Here is a 21,807-nt window from a genome sequence, read left to right as displayed (position 1 = left end):
TTTATTTCTCTCTCCCACTTATCCACAAACAAAAAAACATCTAGCACCTTGAGTTCCTTCCTACACCAGCACAGTCTCCTATTTCCCCTTCTCCTCTGTTTTTCCCATTTTCCCATTTTCCTCCAGGTATGCTCCCCTCCCCCATGCTGTCTCTCACTGTGTAGGCATATAACTAAGGCGATGTATTGGGGAAGGCTGGGCTGGTCGGGTAGCATACCTGGAGGAGAGCTTTCTAAAGTGGGCCACTGTTATTCACCAGGTCCACTTTTCCTCTGGAGACCCCACAGAGCTCCATACAGTCACAAGAACTCCCATAGGAGAACACACTTCTTCTCTGTTTCTTCCCTGTTCCTCTCCATCACATTGCTGCTGTGCCTTTATTGTGGTCTCACGCATATTTTTCTCTCTCTTTGATAGCAAGTTGTAAGGTGGTGCAGAATGTAGACATTCAAACGTGTTACAGTTATAGTCCTAGTCTATTTTAACACTGTCTACCCTGTTAGAAGTTGAACAGATGAGCTCCTTTTAAAACCTTTATGTAGCCAGAGCTGGTTATCAAGGTAAGTATGTTTTAGAAAATATCTGATATCTTCTCTTTCCGTCACCCAGGGTTGATCCGTTGGCCCACGACACTCCCAAGCCGCCAGGTTACACGCGCTTTGTGTGCATCTCTGACACACACTCACGCACGGATGCCATCCAGATGCCCTACGGAGATGTGTTCATCCATGCTGGAGACTTCACTGAGTTGGGCCTCCCTTCCGAGGTCAAGAAGTTCAACGACTGGCTGGGTGAGACAGAAACTAACAGTTCTACGATAGACAACATCACACTGAACACCCTACATGTCCATTTCAACCCCAATATCCATGTATGTTGTTAGCCAGCATGTATTTCCTTGGAAATACGTTTGTGAATTGTCCAGACAAAAACCCAGGTATGATGGTGTGCTGTGTCTGTTTTAAAAGCGCTGTCTAAACTGACAGTAGCCAGAAGAAACATTTCCCTGAGACTCTGGGCAGCAGGAAGGGACCGTGATAGGAACCAGTCTTCTGGGCCCTTCAGTATGAAATGAAGACAGTGCTACATTATTTATACTGCACATCTCTTTATAGTATTAGCATGGATAGTATGAATTATTTATTTAATAAGGAATTAAACTATAATCACTTAGTAGTAGATTTAATAAACTTGGTTTCAGGTTATATGGTCTTGTTGTCTTAATTTGGTGTTGCTTGCCTCTGGCAATGGCAAGGCACAACCTCTCATATTATTATTTATTAATATTAATTTTCCCACCCTAACTCGTCCCTCAATTTTTGAACTACATAGACAGTCGGTGTCAAAATGTTAGTCTTGGTCACGATCGTGTTGTTTGTATCCACGTGAAGGTTCCACTTGACGGTTTAGGTATAATTTAAGTTTTTGTGGTGAAAAGTGAAGCTAACGGTGGCTAACTAGCTAGCCACAGTCACAAACGTCACTACATTTACATTTAGTCATTTAGCAGACACTCTTATCCAGAGCGACTTACAGTAAGTACAGGGACATATCCCCCCCGAGGCAAGTAGGGTGAAGCGCCTTGCCCAAGGACACAATGTCATTTGGCACAGCCGGGAATCGAACTGGCAACCTTCTGATTGCTAGCCCGCTTCCCTAACCGCTCAGCCACCTGACTCGCCACTAATGTCACAACGCCACACACCCATGCGCTTGTTAAATCTGGGAGATACCTAAAACTGCCAGCAAGACAGCTGCAGAAACACCACAGGCAAGGCCAGGGTGATAACTGGCTCCTTTAACATTGTGATAAAAAACACAATTGTGAAATGTATCTACAATACGATGTATGCTGATATTATTAGGAGCATACATTAACCTTTGGAAACAGTAGTCTGCTATTTCACTGAAGCGTTAGTATCATGACATTAACTTCTGTTGGACGACACATACGACAGCAGTCTGTGATCCGTATTCTATCATTAAAATAATAAACATGCCTCACAAATAAATGTTTTTTTAGGATTTATTATGACATTAGATTGGAAGAAAATGATTTGTTGGTGAAATTATCATTATTAAGAGTGGAACGGTACATGTATTCGTACCGAACCGTACGGTACAGGCATCACGGTTCGGTGCATGAAATTACACAGAGAATACACGGTATAAAAATAAAACTTGCGTGCAAATTAATTAATGTAATGCGGAACTACTGTTAGATACTCGTTTTCTTTAGGGACATCTAATCTGTAGCTCTGATTGGCGCCGCTGTGAGTCAGAGATAGGCTAGCTAGCAGCACTAAGGACGAGTGGTGGCGACCCATGAGAGAAAGAGGACCCGCCGGCCTTTTCAAGATTGCAAGTTTGGGAAAACTTCGGTTTCCCATTCAGTTACAGTAGTACAGGCGAGAGAGTGGTGGATAAGACAAGCACTGTGTGTCGGCGTTGTTCAGCAGTTGTGGGCAGTGACGTGCAGTCTGGGTAGGCAAGGTAGGCACTGCCTACCCTGCCAAAATTCAAACGTAAACATTTGTATTAAATCATTTTATTTAATAAACTTGTATTTGTATTTTTACTGTTTATTCTTGTGATTTATATATGCAATATGTGTGTTATTCCAATTGTTTGACGAATGTACCAGGTAGGCCGACGCATAATCAAATACAAAAAAATTGTAGAATAAGCAGTGCTTTTACTGTCCGTTCACAACGGATGACAAGAGAAAAACTCACTTGCGCACTTCGATCCTGTATTCTTTAACATGTACAGCACCAGTCAAAAGTTTGGACACATTTTCCCATTCAAGTTCCTAGCCTCTTACTGACATCACCGCACGTCACTGGTTGTGGGCTATGTGAGTGGAAATACAACATGCTAACGAATCTGGCGTGTGCTAAATGACAAAAAATATCCGATGCCATCACCCAGGTGTGCCAATCACTGGAACGAGACAAAAAACATTTTTTCAACTTCTCCCTACAGTGCTTAACCAGCCATTAGATACACATACAAATAGGGCCCAAAAAATTACTGACGCAATCGGAATTTACATGTCATCTTCAATGCGCCGAATTCACTCGTATTCAAGTGTTTCATTCTGCAGAAATTGTGTAAATGTTTAATGTAACAAATATATATTTTTTTATAACACCTCAATTGTTATCATTTGTATAATATTACAGCTCATCTTCGTTGGTCAAAGGCACAATCTTTACCCGGACGTGACTTTTGTGCAATGAAAAGTGAAACGTAAATGTAGGGCTAATTGTCCAAAGGACAAGTGCCTCAAAAATTAAATGTCAGGGCCTGAATGATCACTGTCATTAGATATAAAGAAAACGGTGACTTTCACTCGGTGCTATTCACTGACAGTAAAACATTTTTTTTAGATGTGCACTGCTGTTCGTAGACTAGCTCCGGAGATTGTTGCTGCGTTGCTAAATGATAGCAACTCACCAGGACACTTCACCAACTCTCCACTCATTCTCCTCGGACCATCCATTTAATTGGCTTTGACGACCATCAGGTCTCGGCAATTCCTCATTTGCCCTCAAGTCTACTTGGTTCGAAATTATACGGCTGCGGGCCATCATACACATTAGTGGTTTTTGCCACCTCTTCTTCATCCCAGTCAGTCGCCATAGTTCTAATTCTAGGCTGAGGCTTCTCTCCTCCACGACTCCCCAACGTGACGTCATCGCCGATTTGCGCTAATATGCTAATGCTAACACCAAAAACGACAAAAACTCGTCTTTAACACCATTTGGAGACACCATTTGGAGATATTTTAAATGATATACATATCTTGAGTGCTTCATGTACCCATTAATCAACAGTAGTGTGTAACCTGCCATATGGCCTTTATCTTCTGGGAGATAGCTAGCTACCTAAAATGGCAAGACAGCTGCAGAAACGCCACAGGCAAAGGCCAGGGTGATAACATGTAACTAGCTATGTTTCCAGGCTGTGATATCTACACCCTGTATTTTTGTACGACCTTCACTGGTTAGCTCCTGCGATTCCCACACAGCGGTAGTCTAGTAGTTAGCTAGCTCAGCTGTACAATTTACTGGTCTGAATCTAGGAGCAAAATGGAGCACAGCTGACTTACATTTACATTTATTCATTTAGCAGATGCTTTTATCCAAAGCGACTTCCAAGAGAGAGCTTTAGAAGGTGCATAACAGTGGCGATTTCTTTAAGACTGCAAGGGAAGCTCAGCGTCCCCTAAAATAAATAAAAATTAATGGTCAAATATTTACTATTGTGTTAACATTTTAAATGCATTTTAAACACGTTCATATCGAAGACGAGTTCTTTCAGAATCAGCTACATATATTAGCAGGTCGACTGACTGATTTCCTTCTCATACATTCCCGTAGCGTCACAGTGCATTTCCCGGTTGAAGCTCAGCTTCCATGGACTTCAATGGGGCTGCTTTTAACAGTTTTTTTCAGTGCTTCGAAACTATACGGTCATTGGATGAATGCTGAGATTATGTCCCGCCTCGGACGCTCAGCGTCTCTGGGGGTGAATGGAGGAGTGGGCTGGCCTGGACGCTGAGCTTCCGCGTGATGATTGGAGGGTCTGTCAAAAGACTACATCTCCTTTTGATTGACAGTAATGTTGTACTACAAAAAGTCACCGAAGCTGCAGCAACCTATTTCTTGGTATTTGCTTGGCGAAATTGCTAACCAATTTTCATCATACATTTCATACAATTATACACCACGTTCCTTGTTTCAGTTTAACCTAATTTCCACATTTCCTCCTTGATTAATATTGTTTTGTTAGATCATTCGTTCATTCAGTAGGCTAGGCTAGTGTCGTAGTGGTGAACTAGCCAGTGAATAGCCAAATAAATAAAACATTTTTAGGATGTAGGCCGAAAATGAGCTTCCCCTCTTTGAAAGATCAGCAGCCGCCACTGGTGCATAGGTCACTGATAATAACAAGATAGCCCCAAAAACATTGCGGGTAGCCAAAACTTGAAGCACATATTGTGAACAACCAAAACAAGTGCCAAAGGGAAGAACCATAAGAGCATGTAGTTAAACAAGTTACAATTAAACGACATGAATCGCTGTAAGTGCAAGTGTACCTGTAGAAAAGCAAGCAAGCTACAGTAAAAAATATTTCACAGCGAGTACAACTATTTAAATCAGTTACCACTAACCAACAAGAGCAGCAAGACTCTAAGCAAGAGTCATTGTGATCCTTGAGGAAACTAACATGGGGTCCAGCAAACCATTCCTAAGTACCGTTGTACTCCCGGAACAAGTGCGTCTTGAGCCTTTTCTTCAAGGTGGGGAGACAGTCAGTGTCTCTCTGATGGAGGTGGGGAGTTGGTTCCACCACTGGGGGGCCAGACAGGAGAAGAGCTTGTGTTGGGACCGGGCGCTCTTGAGCAGTGGGACCACCAGGCGATTGTCTGAAGAAGACCGTAGGTGGCGGGTGGGGGTTTAAGGCTGCAGGAGAGACTTGATGTACTCGGGTGCAGTCCCGTTCACTGCTCGGAAGGTCAGTACCAGGGTATTGAATCTGATGCGGGCCGTGATGGGTAGCCAGTGGAGGGAGATGAGGAGCGGGGTAACATGGGAGTGTCTGGGTAGATTATAGACCAGGCGGGCCGTTGTGTTCTGAATCCTCTGGAGAGGGCGGGTTGCGCATGCTGGGAGACCGGCGAGCAGCGAGTTGGGGACTTTTCCAGGCAGGGCTCTAGACTGCGACCAATTGGTGTGACCAAGCCGTACTATTTTGCGTTGTTACTGGCAATGATCGCTTCCAGTAAACTTGGTATATTAGCTATTTTTCCCCAAAATAAATTTCAAGCTTATATACGTTTTTGGGGGCAGCTGAGATACTGCCGGTGACAACATTGTTAGAATCAGCTTGATTCAAAGGGGGTTCTTTATTAGTGAATGAATGCAATATGAGTAAATGCTTAAAAATATCACTAGGAGGGAAAAAGTTAAGGGACGTTTAAGTCATATAGACTAGGACAATTTTTACACAGGATTGCCCAATTTCTTCGTTTTGATGCAACTGTTTCAACTCTGTGAGGCTGCCATTAAGCCTATCACCATTCCCTCTTGCACTAAGGGAAAGTAGAAGAGAACCGTTTCAATTTACACTTCACTCTTAGAATTGCAAGTGTAAATGAGCAGCAACAAATGTATGCTTTTTAATCCATGCAATCTTCATAAATAATAATTACGCATATTAATTTAAAATATACAGAAATATCAGTTGTAAAATTTAAGTACACCCATGAAAATTCTCCAAATGTTTGGATGTTTGATATTAGTTAAAATAATAGGTTTGGAGGTGATGTAGTTAAAAAAAGAAAGAAAACATAACTTCCCGTGCTGCAATGAACACAAGCACACCTCACAATTTCCCCAGGAATTGTACCCTCTCTAGTGTTACTTACTGACCAAAACCTTAAGGCCACATCTCAATCCTAGGCTTGTCTAGTTCTCGAGAAAAGTAGAGGATGGGAGAAGGGAGGGGGAGAGATAAGGAGATTGATTCGGGGGAGGAAGTGGGAAAAGGCCACACAGGTGCCTTCAGCCAGTCAACGGGGAGTGTGAGCTCGCAACTCGCTCGGCTCACGCTGTTAGAGACCGCAGGAGAGACCACGAGGAAGGAGGAGGTGAAGGGGGGTTGGACAAGCCTGGCTTTCTGTCCAATCTGTCTCTTCCCCTTTTCTCTTTTTCCTGCAGTTCTGTTTTCTCTCCCTTTCAAGCTCTCTCACATAAATATTTATAAACGAGATTCTTCTCCAGTTCATTCTCTCCATCTCTTTCTGTATCTCGCTGCCTCTCGCCCTCCACCATCTCCTTCTAAACAGACACACACACTCACGTAGCCTGCTCATTCCGAGGATGAATTTATCTCCCGCTGCTCTGTGGGTGCATAGTAGCTTTACAAAGAGCTCAGGCTCAGTTTTAGGCCTGCATGAACCTCTCTGCAGTTCACTCCACCAGGTGAACACATTCAAACTATTTTTCCTCCCTGTCTTTCTTTGTATTCACTATAACTCTATATAGTATACTGTAGAGGATGATTAAAAAAATAAACATTTATCTGTTCTGTTTTGTTTCCTTCCCTGAAACTCTTTCACTCTCTTTCTTTGTCATTGTTTGGAAGTACAGGGATCCCCCTCTCCACTCCTCTCCTACCCTTGTCCTCTACTTGCTTCTTTTTTCTTACTGGCATTGTGGCAGCTCCCTCTGTTTCTACTCCCAGCCCTTATTTTTAGCAGAAAGGTGGTTCCGGGTGCTCGTGGCAGAAAGATTTCTTAGTACTGGTGAAGACTCCAGGAGAGGAGGAGAAGAGAGGAGAGGAAAGGGGAGAGGATATTGGAAGAGAGGAGAAAAAAGGAGAAGAGGCAAAAGGAGAGGAAATGAGAGGAGGAAAAAAGAGAGGGGCAATGGATGACAGGAAAGTTTGAAGATGGGTGGAGAGAAGTTTGGAGAGGAAAGGAAGGATGGAATAACTAGGACTAATTGCTATCTTTCACCCGAGGTAAGGCCCACCCCTTGTAGTCAGTCTCTGAGGATATATAATTTAAGGTATAGAGACTGCCAATGAAGGGGAGTGTGCAACACCACTTCAGTCCAACTGATGGCCCCTTTGATCAGCTTTCAAGGCCTTTTGAACTGTATATAATAAACGGCACACTAGTGTGCCGTGAGAGATCGTCAGGTGTGCCGTGAGAAATTATTCAATTTCACTTAATTAGTCTTTTAAAAAATGAACATTTATTAATTATTATCTGCAAATAATATGCCATTGTCGAGTGTCTGTAATATAGTGATTCAGGGCTCTCAAGTTTTGAAGACAGGCAAGAGTGACATTCCCCCCCCGTCGTCGTCATCGTCAGGGGGTCAAAGTAAATTTATTAATTTACTTTAATAATTATTATTATTAATAATTATTTATTAATTAATTGCTTTTTACCTGACATCTTTGAAAGGCAGCAATGATTAATGCATCCATGGCCAAGATATAATTATAAAATATGACATTATTTTAAAAGTGACCTATAACATCGACTATGCAAAACACTTAAATGTATTTAGTGCTAATAAAATTATTACGCCTATTTGGAAAGAGATGTTTATAATGTGACAATATGTCAGTCATCGTGTGATAACGAAAATAAGACTAGGCCAATTAAATATAACAGACGAAGTATTGCAAGCTCCGTCAGAGGTATCGGGCCTATCTTCGTCCCGCACTGGGTTCGAACCTGCCACCTCTGACATCCTCAGCACAACCACTACCAACTACGCCAACGAAAAGCTGGCAATCCGTTGATGCGGGTGGCCTGTTACATACCTGAGGAGTGAGTTTCACCGATACACACTGGCTACATCTATGAACTACTTGTTCTGAGCAGGTGTTGTCAGTGAACAGGCTGTAAAACTGTTGGTTAACCCTTGTGTTCTCTTCGGGTCATTCTGACTCATCAGTCAGGTGCGTTCAGGTGCGTTCGACATGGACTGCGGCTGCATGAAACGACCGGCGAGAGTAGCCGCTTGCAGTCGGGGAGGAGTTGAAAACGGCTCTGCAAAGTCAGACATTCCAGCTTCTTGTGGTTTGCTGCGTTGACGTCAGTCATGGCCGATCAAGCGCTGTTTGCTTACTTTACTTTATTTATAATTAAACTTAGTCTTTCCGTTAGTGAAGAGGCGGACTAAAACCCTTTCTTCAACTATTTTTTAATTCAATTAAACTGTTTGGTCAGGATTTGAGCGTTGGCGAAACTGAAGGTGTCAGAATAATTACAAAACACGCGTCAAAGTTGTCATGTGTGAGTCTGGCCAATCATGAAATAGCAGTGTCGTCATTTGAACCCGTGCAGTTGCTCTTGAGAAAATGCGCTCGGCTACACAGCCGGCAGTTCTCGAATCGATCTCACGGTACTTTGATGGCTACGTCACAGTGACCTAGCCTCGGCGCCGTCTCAAGTCGGACAAAAAGTCTAACCAGAATTCACTGTTTCAAGTCAGCCGCCTGCAGCGCTGCATGAAGTCAGGTCATGTCGAACGCACCTATTGTTACCCACCGTCGTATTGTGACAACTTTACTGCATACAAAAACAAAATGAAGCATTTTCTTTTAACCGTCGGGCTGTCTCAGACCCTCCACATTGCGAAGGTTCAAATAAAATTATTTTTATTTGTTTTTTGTTGGGTAAAATTGGGTAAACACAACGATGGTTCGTTATGAACCTTTGGGTCATGTGACCCGAAGGCAGCACAAGGGTTAAGACACTCATGAAAAACTGATGCTAATTATCTGGTAAACATTTTCTAACAGCAGTCAAGTTGTCATTGTTTGTGTCAAACAAGTTGTGAATATGTTGTAACAGTAAAACAGGAGATCATGACTGTGCTCAAAGTGATGCTCGAGCTCCAGTGGTTTGCTTTGTAGGTGAACAAAACTTTCAGAAGACGTCAGAATCACGAAAAATTACAGGATATGCTTTTTTTCCATTGGTTGTTGCATTAAATCTTACCCAGATACAATGGTGCTATTTTCCGATTGGCTATTGTATAGACCCTTTCTTTTTTTTGATTGGCTGATAAGTGGCAGGCTCGACTAAGAACTCCAGGGGAGACGTACTTGATTCCTGCCGGTTCCATAGTGAGAGCGGCGAGGCCAGAGGAATTTTGGTTGGGTGCTGCGGCATATTAAATATATTATAAATATTTCTGCGTGAGAAATACAATGTGTGGCGGGAGGGTGTGACAAAAGACCGAAATGAGTGACTGTCACGCTCAATGCGTGACACTTGAGAGCCCTGGTGATTGTCCGGGTGGCAGCAGGTAACTGCCTCGTTCCGCATGTGACAGGTCGTGGTGATGGAGAAGTTTTTAAAAGGAAGAAAGCAAACACACAGCAGAAGTGTAGTAGTTAGCTAGCGTTAGCTCTACAATTTACCGGGGCTAGGTCTGAATCTAGGAGCTAAACGGAACACAGCTGCCAGCTGTAGGTATATATGCAGGCAGCAACGCCAGTGCTAAATAAGTGCTAAATAAGTATTTAGCTGGTAGGCTCGATGACGCCGGGTGAGTAAGGCTCGTGAGACTGCTCACCAAAAGAACGAAGGGGACGTAGCCTCAACCTCAACTTTCCTAGATTTTTAGCTACGGTACGAATGCTGAGGGATCGCTGATATTGCTGTCTGTCTTACAAGAACGTATCTATGCGTGGTTGCTAACGTGTGAAGACGTTGTGACGTTAGGCTAGCACTGACTTCCCTTTTTGCATACAAGGCACTTTTTGCCACAAAAACTTAATTCAAGCCTAAACCGTCAAACGGGAGGTTGAAATAAATAACTAGAGAGGGTACAATTTCTGGGGAAATTGTAGTGTGTGCTTGCTTGTGTCGGTTGCACAGGGGTCCGTTTTTTAATGACATTTTTACAACTGATATCTGTATATTTTATATAAAAATGCACACTTATTATTTATAAAGATTACATAGATTTAAAAGCATATTTTTTTTGCTGCTCATTTACAACTCAAAATACGAGTGAAGTGTAGAATGAAATAGATGTCTTCTCATTTCCCCTGCAAGAGGCAGCCTCATAGTTGAATCAAAACGAATAAATTTGGCAGACCGGTGTTAAAATTGACCTAATCTCTATGACTTGAACGTCCTTTTAAGTTTTTCCCTTCTTGTGATATTTTCAGGCATTTAGACTAGGCCTACTCATTGCATTCATTCATTAATAAAGAACCCCCTTCGGAGATTATTCTACGACGTTACCGGCAGTATAAAATGGAATCGCCATTCAAACAGTAGCCTACCATCTGCTAACTGAAAATATGCCGCCAAAAACGTAAATAAGATTGACATTTATTTAGTGGAAAATCGCTCATTCATAAAAAGCTCACTGGTAGCGATCATTGTCAGTAACAACGTAAAATGCGATATAGCCCTGTGTGGAGAAGCTGCCCCGGTAAATTGTAATACTACAGTACAGTACTAGACTACTGCTGTGTTCATCTTGGTAGCGATTGCGTTGGTTGAATTGGATTTAACGTTCCGTTGTACGGTTCAGGATGAAATTAATTATTTTCATGAACAGATTGACAAAGTTGTGGCAATGAAGTTCAGGTTAGTAGTCAGATAGACTTTTGATTTAAGTAAGGGGAGTGCCGAACATGTTCTGTCGCCGTTTGACTTCCTAAACAGCTGTGTAGATGTTTTTGTAGGGTCTCGCGTAGGCTACAGCGTTGCAGGGAGCTACACTGGTTTGAAACCACAGGTAATGATAATTTCACCAACAAATCGTTTACTTGTAATGTCATAATAAATCCTACGATGAAAATGAATTTGTGAGGAATGTTTATTTTAACGATTGAAAACATATGCATCATAGACCACTGTAGTTTGTGTTGCCCGGGCAACAGAGGCTAATGTCATGATGCTAATACTTCAGTGAAATAGTAGACTACTGTTTCCCGAAAATAGATGTACTTCCTTAATAATATCAGCTTATATTGTACTTTACACATCACAATTGTGTGTCATATCACAGTAAAATGAGTAAATAGTTATCACCCTGGCCTCTTTGCTTGTGGCGTTTCTGCAGCTGCCTTGCAGTAAAGCAGTTAGCCTAGCTATCTCCCAGAAGTTAACGAGCTGCTAAACTAATGTTCTGCTAAAGATGACCCTTTGCAGGTGTGCCATGGTGTTTTGCTGAACCATCTAGGTTATTTTGGCAAATGTATTTAAAGCTTTGAGAATTTCCTCTTTTTTCTCGAGACATGAGCCAAAGCAATCGAGAAGGAACTTTTCATTTTGGGGGCACTGACTATTTATATGAGAAAATGATTTGGTTTTGAAGCATGAGTTAACTGTTTTGGGTGAGATATAGGCCGTAAGGTGAACCCTGTTATCGTTTCAACCCGCTCCACAGTCTGGCATCTACACAATCTTTAGCTCATAAAAAAGAACGAGTCCTGCTAAGCTACCAAAAAAAAGTTTGTCGCTGAAATTCCAGTCGATTGTCGATGCGTCTATGTTTTATGCAGAACTAGTTTCTTCAGAGCGTAATAGGATTTTGGTGGCGCGGTTCGACACGTGATCCTTCTACACCAATAAGGTAGCTGCTTTTTGTCAACATGGATGGATATGGTTGTCAAATAGAGGATGGGACCTTGCACGTTAGTGTTTCCTATGTTTATTTTGCCGTGGCGGCCCGCCACGACTACATTTCTGCCGCCATGGTATCAGAAATAGGGCTGTACAAAATGTTAGGACGTCTATGTGATTGTTAGAGTGCATGTCGGAGAATAGGATACGCGCTTCACACCGCAGTTGAGATTGTGCGTCTTTGAGAAGTCGTATAGCTAACTTGTCAGTTAATTTAAGCCTGTTATTGTATTAGTCTATATTCTTGCTAATTTAAATTAAGTTAACTGGTGATCTGTATTATTCCCCTGCTAGCTAAATTGCACATGTCTGTTGATTCGATAGCGATTGCTGCCTTTGCTTACATTTGTATTTTCGGTGCATTACTATGCAGAAGTAGTTTTAATTAATAAATAGTGGGTTTATTGTTATTATTTGCTACAGAATGCTTAGCCTATCAAGCTCAAATGAAGCAGACAGTGTACATGCTTTCGAGTACCTTAATCGATAGGCTACTGACCAACGTCAATTATTAATACGCCAATTAACAGCATTTATTCATGGCAGCATTTATGCCATTTAGAACATACTTTATGAGTGGAAGGTTTCTAAGTAGCCTAACCTTATTGCTTTAGGGGAAATAGTACGAAAATATGTGAAATATTACATTAGTTATTAAACTAGGCTATTACATTAACCTGGGGGGGAGACAGACTTATGTCGTTGTTGTAACAGTTATTCATTCTTCAACAAATGAAAACACTGATCAACCATAAAAACAATCGTAATGAAAAATATGAAATATGATACATAAAACTGCACAAAACAGAATAAGGAATAACAGATTAAGGACACTCAGTCCTCACTGTCAGTGTCAGGACAGTTATCTCCCAGTTCCTCAGTTTCTTTTGTGTTGGCACAATTACAACAACGACATAAGTCTGTACAACACAGTCCTGCAGAAAAACATGAACATCTGCCTGTCTCACACGCACTTTTGCAGCCGCAGTGTATCACATGCAAAACACTGTCAGGGGCCGAATTTCTGTTACGTGCAAGGTCCCATCCACTATTTGCCAAACATATCCATCCATGTTGACAAAAAGCAGCTACCTTATTGGTGTAGAACGATCACGTGTCGAACCGTGCCACCAAAATCCTATTACGCTCTGAAGAAACTAGTTCTGCATAAAACATAGACGCAACGATAATCAACTGGAATTTCAGCGATTAACTTTTTTTTGGTAGCTTAGCACAAATCGTTCTTTTTTATGAGCTAAAGATTGTGTAGATGCTAGACTGTGGAGCGGGAATCGTTTTCTAAAAGACGTTTCGTGGTTCACCTTGCAGCCTAATATGACCTTTTGAAGGTGATCTATGTATTTGTGCTGAACCATATTGGCTATTTTGTCAAATGCACTTAGAGCTTTGAGAATGTCATTTCTGTTTCAAGAATTGAGCCAAAGCAATGGAGAAAAACTCTAACAAGTTCTGCCTATTAGCAAGCTATTTTTACTAATGTTTTGTTAGCGATTGAATGGTAATGAAAGCTAGCTAAAACAATGTTAGTTAGCTAGGCTAAACTGGTTTTCATAGCAACAGAAATCAACAAATCATATCAGGCGAACTTTATTCAGAAAGGGGGGGATGGCGCGAACATTAAAAGTGTAGAGTACAGTAAAAGTGAAATGGAACGCGTCTTTCTGCCTTGAAGCTGCGTGCGCATCATCATCAAGACCCCATCTACAGTTAGGTCCATAAATATTTGGACATTGACACAATTTTCATCATTTTGGCTCTGTATACCACCACAATGGATTTGAAATGAAACAATCAAGATGTGCTTTAAGTGCAGACTTTCGGCTTTAATTTCAGGGTATTTACATCCAAATCAGGTGAACGGTGTAGGAATTACAACACATTTTATATGTGGCCCCCCCCTTTTTAAGGGACCAAAAATAATTGGACAATTGGCTGCTCAGCTGTTCCATGGCCAGGTGTATGTTATTCCCTCATGGTAGTTCGTTATTTCATTGACAAGGAGCAGATAAAAGGTCTAGAGTTCTGTCCAGCTAAAGAGGGGTAGTCCAGCAAGGAGTCTGTGTTGCTCTCAGCATCCTCTGTTGCACTCTGTTGAGCAGGCCTCTGCATTACCCTCCAGACCTATCAAAGTGAAGAAAGGGTCCATGGCCTCCAACACGGCTATCAGGCGACTCCAGTTGAAAACAACAATGGCCGCCAACAATTTTTTTATATTCGTAATGGCGAGCTGCGATTGGAAGCAAAATGAAACAGGAGATAAAAAGCGAGGGTGGGGGCTTGGTCAGCACACAATTTTCAGAAAGCATGTGTGTGTGTATCGCCATACTCGCACGTGTGTCAAGTAGGGTGACCACCTGTCCCGCTTTGCGCTGTATCGCACAGCATTTTCGATATGCGACGTGCGGGGCAAGGGGTGATAATGCTGTGCGACACAACGCAAAGCGCGACAGGTGGTCACCTTAGTGTCAAGGGGCAGGATGAGTCTGAGAATTTGGAGCACGTGCGCTATGGAGCAATTAAATTGAATTCAATCATATATTGACATATCAAGGTGAAATTGCGTATGGTACTTCAGAATGATGTCATCTTGAAGGCACCAAGGTTTGAAAAACCATCAGTCAAAATTATATTTGATTTATTAACACAAAGATATTGTGGCAATGTGGACATTTACCTAAATACACTTCTTTCAGCCATTTTGTATTGCATTCCTTATTCAATTTGACCCTATAGAAATACATGTGTTCTACAAATCTGTAACACTTTTCAAGTCGATTGGATCTATGGTTCATGAGGAGAAGGGTTTTGAAGGTTGTACCAAATTTGGACAGTACAGCAAAATCTATCATGGCGGACCTTATGGGTTCTTGAGGCTTTTTTGTTCCCCATGACAAAAAAGGCATGTATACCAATTTTCAGGCATTTTGGAATAATGGGGCGCTGGGGAAATCACGTCGACTTTGGGCGTGGCTTATAGCGCCACCTATGGGCGTACATGGGCCATTAGTGGTCTGGGAGTAGTGAGTGACCTGTTGTATCATTGGGCCAAATTTGAAAAAATCGGGTCAAGGACTTTTTGAGCTATTGGGACATTTAGCGGAGAAATATAATAATAAGAATACCAACAAAAACAATAGGTTTCCTCCTACCGGAGGAACCCTAAATATGAGAGAGAACAATGGTTGTGCTCGCCGAAGGCTTGACATTTTTGGTCGGTGGTGTGCCACAAGATTTTTCCAATGTAAAAAATGTGCCGTGGCTCAAAAAAGGTTGAAAAACACTGCACTAACACACACTTCTCCATTTAACCACACGCTCTACATTCACTCATCTACTTCCTTTTAGCCATACGGAATTAAATACATTGCGCATTTAATATTCATTCACAAAATACTGCATCACATATTCGTAAACCGTATGACCATCTACGGTTTGTGTGTGGCTGTTCTTTGCAATATGGAAGAGTAGGCAATACCCATGTTTGTGTGTGTCCTTTCACTGCCATTTCTTTGTATTGTTGTGTTTGTGTTATTGTGTGTGTGATGTTTTCTGTGTGTTTATGTGTGTATGGAGGGGCATAAATAGAAAACAGACTGCTGTGTGCGCACCTCGCTGTTTAAACATGGATCTCATTGTGTTCCTGGGTCATAGTCAGTTCAGAAGAAAGCAACTTCAGTTATTTAAGCTCTTTTGCCCTCTCTTTCTTTCTTTCGTTCTTTTTTTCTCCTTCTCCCCACACATCCTCTCTACTCTCCACTTGCTCCCTTTCTCCTCTCCTTCTATGTTCCACATCTCTCTCTACTTCCACCATATGTGCTCTCTTTCTCTCTCTCACTCTCTCTAGGTCCAGTGTCTAGGGTTTATGTCTTTATTTAGCTCCTGTTCCTCGCTGTTCCCCTTTGCTCTTGAATAATAGATGACTGACGCCTATAATGCTATTGCCGTGTTGGCACTTTCTGTGTTTGTGTGTGTGTCATTCTCAATAGTCATTCTCACTAGGATGCAGGGTGGTGAATATCTGCCTGCCTTGCATCCCTGTCAGGTGTTTTACAGTACCAACATCCCCAACAGACCCTTAAGCCCCCCCCAACACCCACCCCCACCCCGTTAGCTGTGTAACAGTATGGACATTACATTTTCATGAGTGCTGTCTTTTCCCACACTGTTCTCTCACACTCTATCCCCATCTCTGTCTACCACTTTCTCTCTTTCTCTCAGCGTTTTTTTCCTTCCATCCCTCTCCTCACTCTTCTATCTCTTTCTTACTGTTGCTGCGTCTTTATATAGAAAAGGGCATTGCTCTAGGATATTACGTAACAAGATCTCAACATTAGAAGCAGAACAGAATTTGAAACAAACATATTTGATCAAACCAGTTCCCATCTGTAGGTTTCCATCTCCACACAGTAGGTTTGTGCACCTTCAGAATGTGCCTCCTGCTTGTTTCTAAAAGTCTTCACTTTAAAACAGTTTCTGTTAACTTTGCAAAAAATATTTTGCAATGTGCAGATTCACTGTGGATCTTAACCCTTGTGCTGCCTTTGGGTCACAATGACTCAAAGGTTCACAACGACCCATTGTTGTGCTGCGACAACTTTACCCAATACAAAAACAAATAAAAAGCATTTTCTTTTAACCTTCGCGCTGTGGGGGGTGTGACACAGCCCGACGGTTAAAAGAAAATGCTTCATTTTATTTTTGTATGAGGTAAAGTTGTGACTGAAGAGTCACAATGACCCGAAGATAATACAAGGGTTAACAAAGAGTACACATTGGAGAGAAAATAAAGTAGTCTGATGTTGTTCTTTCTTTCTCTTTCAGACTTTTTTCTTTCTTTCTCCTTGTCTTTCTCCCTTCGAAGTGTATCGTTTCCTCCCTGTTTCTTGGTCAGTCTATGCAGTACCGCTCATTCACTGTTCTGATGGTCTATCCCTGTGTCTGGTCCAGCACTCTAATCCCGATCCAAGATGGCGCCGATGATGGCTGCCTCGGTTGCTAGGTGTGCTCTGTTTTGTCTTGTTTTGTCTGTTAATTCAGTGTTCTGCCAAGATTTCCGGGGTTCTCTAACAAGAGAAGTACTTCTAAACATCAGGACTACAACTCCTGTGGATTTGTTTCCCACTTTTCTGCTTCCAGCGGCAGATTTAGTGGGAATTCTAGCCAGTGCCGCGCTAGGCTTTGCTCATGCAATGAAACGCCTTAGAAGGGGAAAGCGAGCGGGAGCGTTAGTTCGGCTTCGCAGATGTGGAATCCGAACAGTGCTTCCAAGTTTTTTCCTCTCCAACGTACGTTCACTGTGCAATAAAATGGACGGACTTCAGCTACTGATGGTGAAAAACAGAGACTTTCTTTCATCTTCGGTTTTGTGCTTCACGGAGACATGGCTGTGCGATTTGATCCCGGACAGTGCATTACATCTGGCAGGCTTTCAACTCGTGAGAGCTGACCGGGACATTGCACTCTCCGGCAAAACCAAAGGCGGTGGTATTTGTTTCTACATCAACAGTGGCTGGTGTGTAGATGTGACAGTGATTCTGCAACATTGTTCTTCGGATCTGGAATCATTTTTTATAAACTGTAAACCTTTTTACTCGCCACGAGAATTTGCGTCACTCATTTTGGTCGGTGTTTACATGGCACCGGGTCCACAGGTTAAAGAGGCCCAACGCATGCTCGCCGAACATATTCTGAGTGTGGAGCGAGCAAACCCGGATTCCCTTGTTATTGTACTCGGCGACGTTAACAAAGGTAATCTCAGCCACGAACTCCCTAAATACAGACAATTCATCAATTGCCCAACCAGAGAAGAGAACACTGGATCACTGCTACACTACAGTCAGTAGAGCCTACCATGCCGTCCCTCGTGCAGCACTGGGTCACTCTAACCATACCATGGTCCATCTGATTCCTGCATACAGGCAGAAATTAAAGCTCTGTAAACCTGTTGTGAGGACATCAAAACAGTGGACGAGTGAGGCTATGGAGGATCTGCGGGCGTGCTTGGACTGTACTGACTGGGATATGTTCACGACTGCTACCAATAGTCTGGATGAATTCACAGAGGCTGTGACATCATACATCAGCTTCTGTGAGGACTGCTGTATTCCAACACGCACCAGGGTGAACTTCAACAACGACAAGCCCTGGTTCTCAGCAGAGCTCAGAAGGTTGAGGTCAGAGAAGGAGGAAGCATTTCGGAGTGGGGATAGAGACAGATTCAAGGAGTCGAAGAACAGGTTTAGCAAGGCGGTGAGAGAGGCTAAACGACTGTACTCAGAGAGACTGAAGCGTCAGTTCTCTGCTAACAACTCTGCTTCTGTCTGGAAAGGGCTCAGGCAGATCACCAACTACAAGCCCAGAGCCCCCCACTCCACTAACGACTCCCGCCTGGCCAACGACCTGAATGAGTTCTACTGTAGATTTGAAAGACAATTGGACTGTCCTGGTCTACCCCTTCCCACCCACGGGGCCTCCTCCCTCACCCCCTCTACAGTGACAACTCTCTCCATTCAGGAGGGTGAAGTTAACAGACTTTTCAAGAGGCAGAACCCCCGCAAAGCAGCTGGGCCAGACTCTGTCTCTCCTGCCACCCTCAAGCACTGTGCTGACCAGCTGTCTCCGGTGTTCATCTACATCTTTAACACCTCCCTGGAGACATGCCATGTGCCAGCCTGTCTCAAGTCCTCCACCATCATCCCTGTGCCCAAAAAGCCAAGGCCAACAGGACTCAATGACTACAGACCCGTCGCCCTGACCTCTGTGGTAATGAAGTCTTTTGAGCGCCTTGTGCTGGCACACCTCAAAGCCATCACAGACCCTTTCCTGGACCCACTGCAGTTTGCCTACAGAGCCAACAGATCTGTGGATGGCGCCGTTAACATGGCCCTCCACTTCACCCTACAGCACCTGGACTCCCCAGCATCCTATGCCAGGATCCTGTTTGTGGACTTCAGCTCTGCCTTCAACACCATCATCCCTGCCCTGCTTCAGGACAAGCTCTCCCAGCTGAACGTGCCCGACTCCACCTGCAGGTGGATCACAGACTTCCTGTCTGACAGGAAGCAGTGCGTTAAGCTGGGAACACAAGTCTCTGACTCCCGGTCCATCAGCACTGATCTCCTCAGGGCTGCGTCCTTTCCCCTCTGCTCTTCTCCCTGTACACCAACAGCTGCACCTCCAGTCATCCGTCTGTCAAACTTCTGAAGTTTGCGGACGCCACCACCCTCATTGGGCTCATCTCTGACGGGGATGAGTCTGACTATAGGTGGGAAGCTGACAACCTGGTGACCTGGTGTAGCCAGAACAACTTGGAGCTCAATGCTCTTAAGACAGTGGAGATGGTTGTGGACTTCAGGAAGAATACAGCCCCACTCACCCCCATCACCCTGTGCGACTCCCCAGTCAACACTGTGGAGTCCTTCCGCTTCCTGGGCACCATCCTCTCCCAGGACCTCAAGTGGGAACTGAACATCAGCTCCCTCACCAAAAAAGCACAACAGAGGATGTACTTCCTACGGCAGCTGAAGAAATTCAACCTTCCAAAGACAATGATGGTGCACTTCTACACAGCCATCATTGAGTCCATCCTCACCTCTTCCATCACCGTCTGGTACGCTGCTGCCACTGCCAAGGACAAGAGCAGACTGCAGCGTATCATCCGCACTGCTGAGAAGGTGATCGGCTGCAATCTGTCTACCCTCGAGGACCTGCACACCTCGAGGACCCTGAGGCGTGCGAGGAATATTGTGGCCGACCCCTCCCACCCTGGTCACTCCCTGTTCCAGCTACTCCCCTCTGGCAGAAGGCTGCGGTCCATCAGGACCAAAACCTCACGCCATAAGAACAGTTTCTTTCCATCTGCTACTGGCCTCTTCAACAAGGCCAAGGACTCCCATTGACATTCATTCACTTATTTAACTATTATAAGTCCATCTAATGGCAATTCAGTATGCATAAGCCACTTTATCTCAGTATCCGATTGCACTATGTTGACCATTCACGCTGCTCATTATTCTTATTTTTATATATATTTTATTTAAGATCTGTATATGTTTAGTGTTTTGCATCTCCCTGCCACATTAAATTCTGTGTTTGTATAACATACATGGCGAATAAACCGAATTCTGATTCTGATTCTAACTTGTCCTCGATGTGGCTTGAAAACATGGCCCATGCCTTCAGACACGTGAGCTAGTGCGATACGAGAAGCCTGTCATTATGCTGTTAGTTGATATGCTGTATACATGTGATAAGCCTGGATATGGAAGCGGAAAGCGGAGAAGAAGAGAAACAGTAGAGACCACCTACAAAGCAGGAGACAATGCTGTATTTCTGACTTTGTGATAGAGAGTAGTGAGTTTGTGTGGCTTTGTTTAAATCCCCACAAGGATATCAAAAACCATAAAAACCAAAACACTTTAGTGGGCACATTTTCTTTTTCCCCACAACTTCAAGTTGTCTTCTCAACTGCAAAATGCCGTTCACACACACACACACACAAAGGTCTGTAATCCCCTCAACATGCCACAAATTTGGAAATAACTGGTATTTTCCTCCTCAAAGAGTAGGGACCACCCATTGGAACTCTGGAACAATGGTAGCATGAGTGCCGGAAGCTTCCCTTGGAGCACTAAACACACACACAGTTGACTTACAGTTTTGTAAGGATGAGAAGGATTTTTGGTTGATAGTGAGGTCCAATGGAGAAAGCTCAATCCTGTGTATTTGGTCAAGCACAGGCCCCCCTCTACACTGCAGATCAGTGGACCCCAGCACAGACACGCACACACACACACACCGGAAGGGACTAGGCAGTAGGGAGCTGAATGAAAGGGATAATGGGGATGAAGACAGATGGAGAAAGAGACTGAGTCAGTTTCTATTGGGAGTAATGAATATTGCTGAAAACTATGACATGCTTCAACACTGCGTGAGACGGATGCGTGTTGGCATGTGTGCGCAGTGGATTGCTTGTGTGCAATGTTTTTGTTTGCGTGTATGTATGCATGCCTTTTCTTTATTTGATTGATTCTTTTGAACACAGAAAACAGAGGACCTTCAGCTTTGTGTGGGTGACTTTCAGGAAAATTAAAACAATTTGTTGCTTGAAAGCAGGTTTTGAAATCAAAGACAAAAGCAGGAAAGAAAGATGGGTGCGTCGAACAGCAGACAACACACAGACGGACGCGCATTTGGAATAGCCCCCCTCTCTTTATTTCTCCCCCACCTTCTACCTCTTTCCTTATCCCTTCACAAAAGCAGCGTATTCATCTCTCCGCATCTCTCTTTACGATGCAGTGATTGATTTTGTCTATCGGCTGCCTGCTTTGGCGGATGTAAGAACGACGGAGAGGGACACTGCGTTGTGGAACGGTGATTTGAACCGTAATGCATTGATCTGGGGAACCAGCATCCATAAAAGAAGAGACAGCCACAAGCTAGTATGACTAAAACACGATAGAATCAGCCGCGCTTCACATTTTTATGAGGTTACAGGCCATTTCTCTGTGAGGAAACTCCAAAAATTCATCCATGAAATTTAAATGTAATTCCCCTAAGTGAAAAGCGGGTGTTTTGGGGGGCTAGGGGGTGTGTACAGCTGGCTG

At 43.3% G+C, this 21,807-nt stretch overlaps 1 protein-coding gene across 2 annotated transcripts in view; it reads left to right on the top strand.

Annotated features, from left to right (window-relative positions):
* The window catches only part of mpped1 (metallophosphoesterase domain containing 1), a 50,931-nt gene that overhangs the window by 2,582 nt on the left and 26,542 nt on the right, over positions 1-21,807 (top strand). For both annotated transcript variants that reach the window (XM_062483394.1, XM_062483393.1), the window contains exon 3: positions 610-791. In XM_062483394.1, the coding sequence (XP_062339378.1) occupies positions 610-791 (182 nt within the window). The remainder of the gene's footprint in view (positions 1-609; positions 792-21,807) is intronic.

The sequence above is a fragment of the Osmerus eperlanus genome, chromosome 17 (genome assembly GCF_963692335.1).
Source record: "Osmerus eperlanus chromosome 17, fOsmEpe2.1, whole genome shotgun sequence".
Lineage (NCBI taxonomy): Eukaryota > Metazoa > Chordata > Actinopteri > Osmeriformes > Osmeridae > Osmerus > Osmerus eperlanus.
Note: the sequence above shows the minus strand (reverse complement) of the source record. Positions and strands in the feature narration are given on the sequence as shown.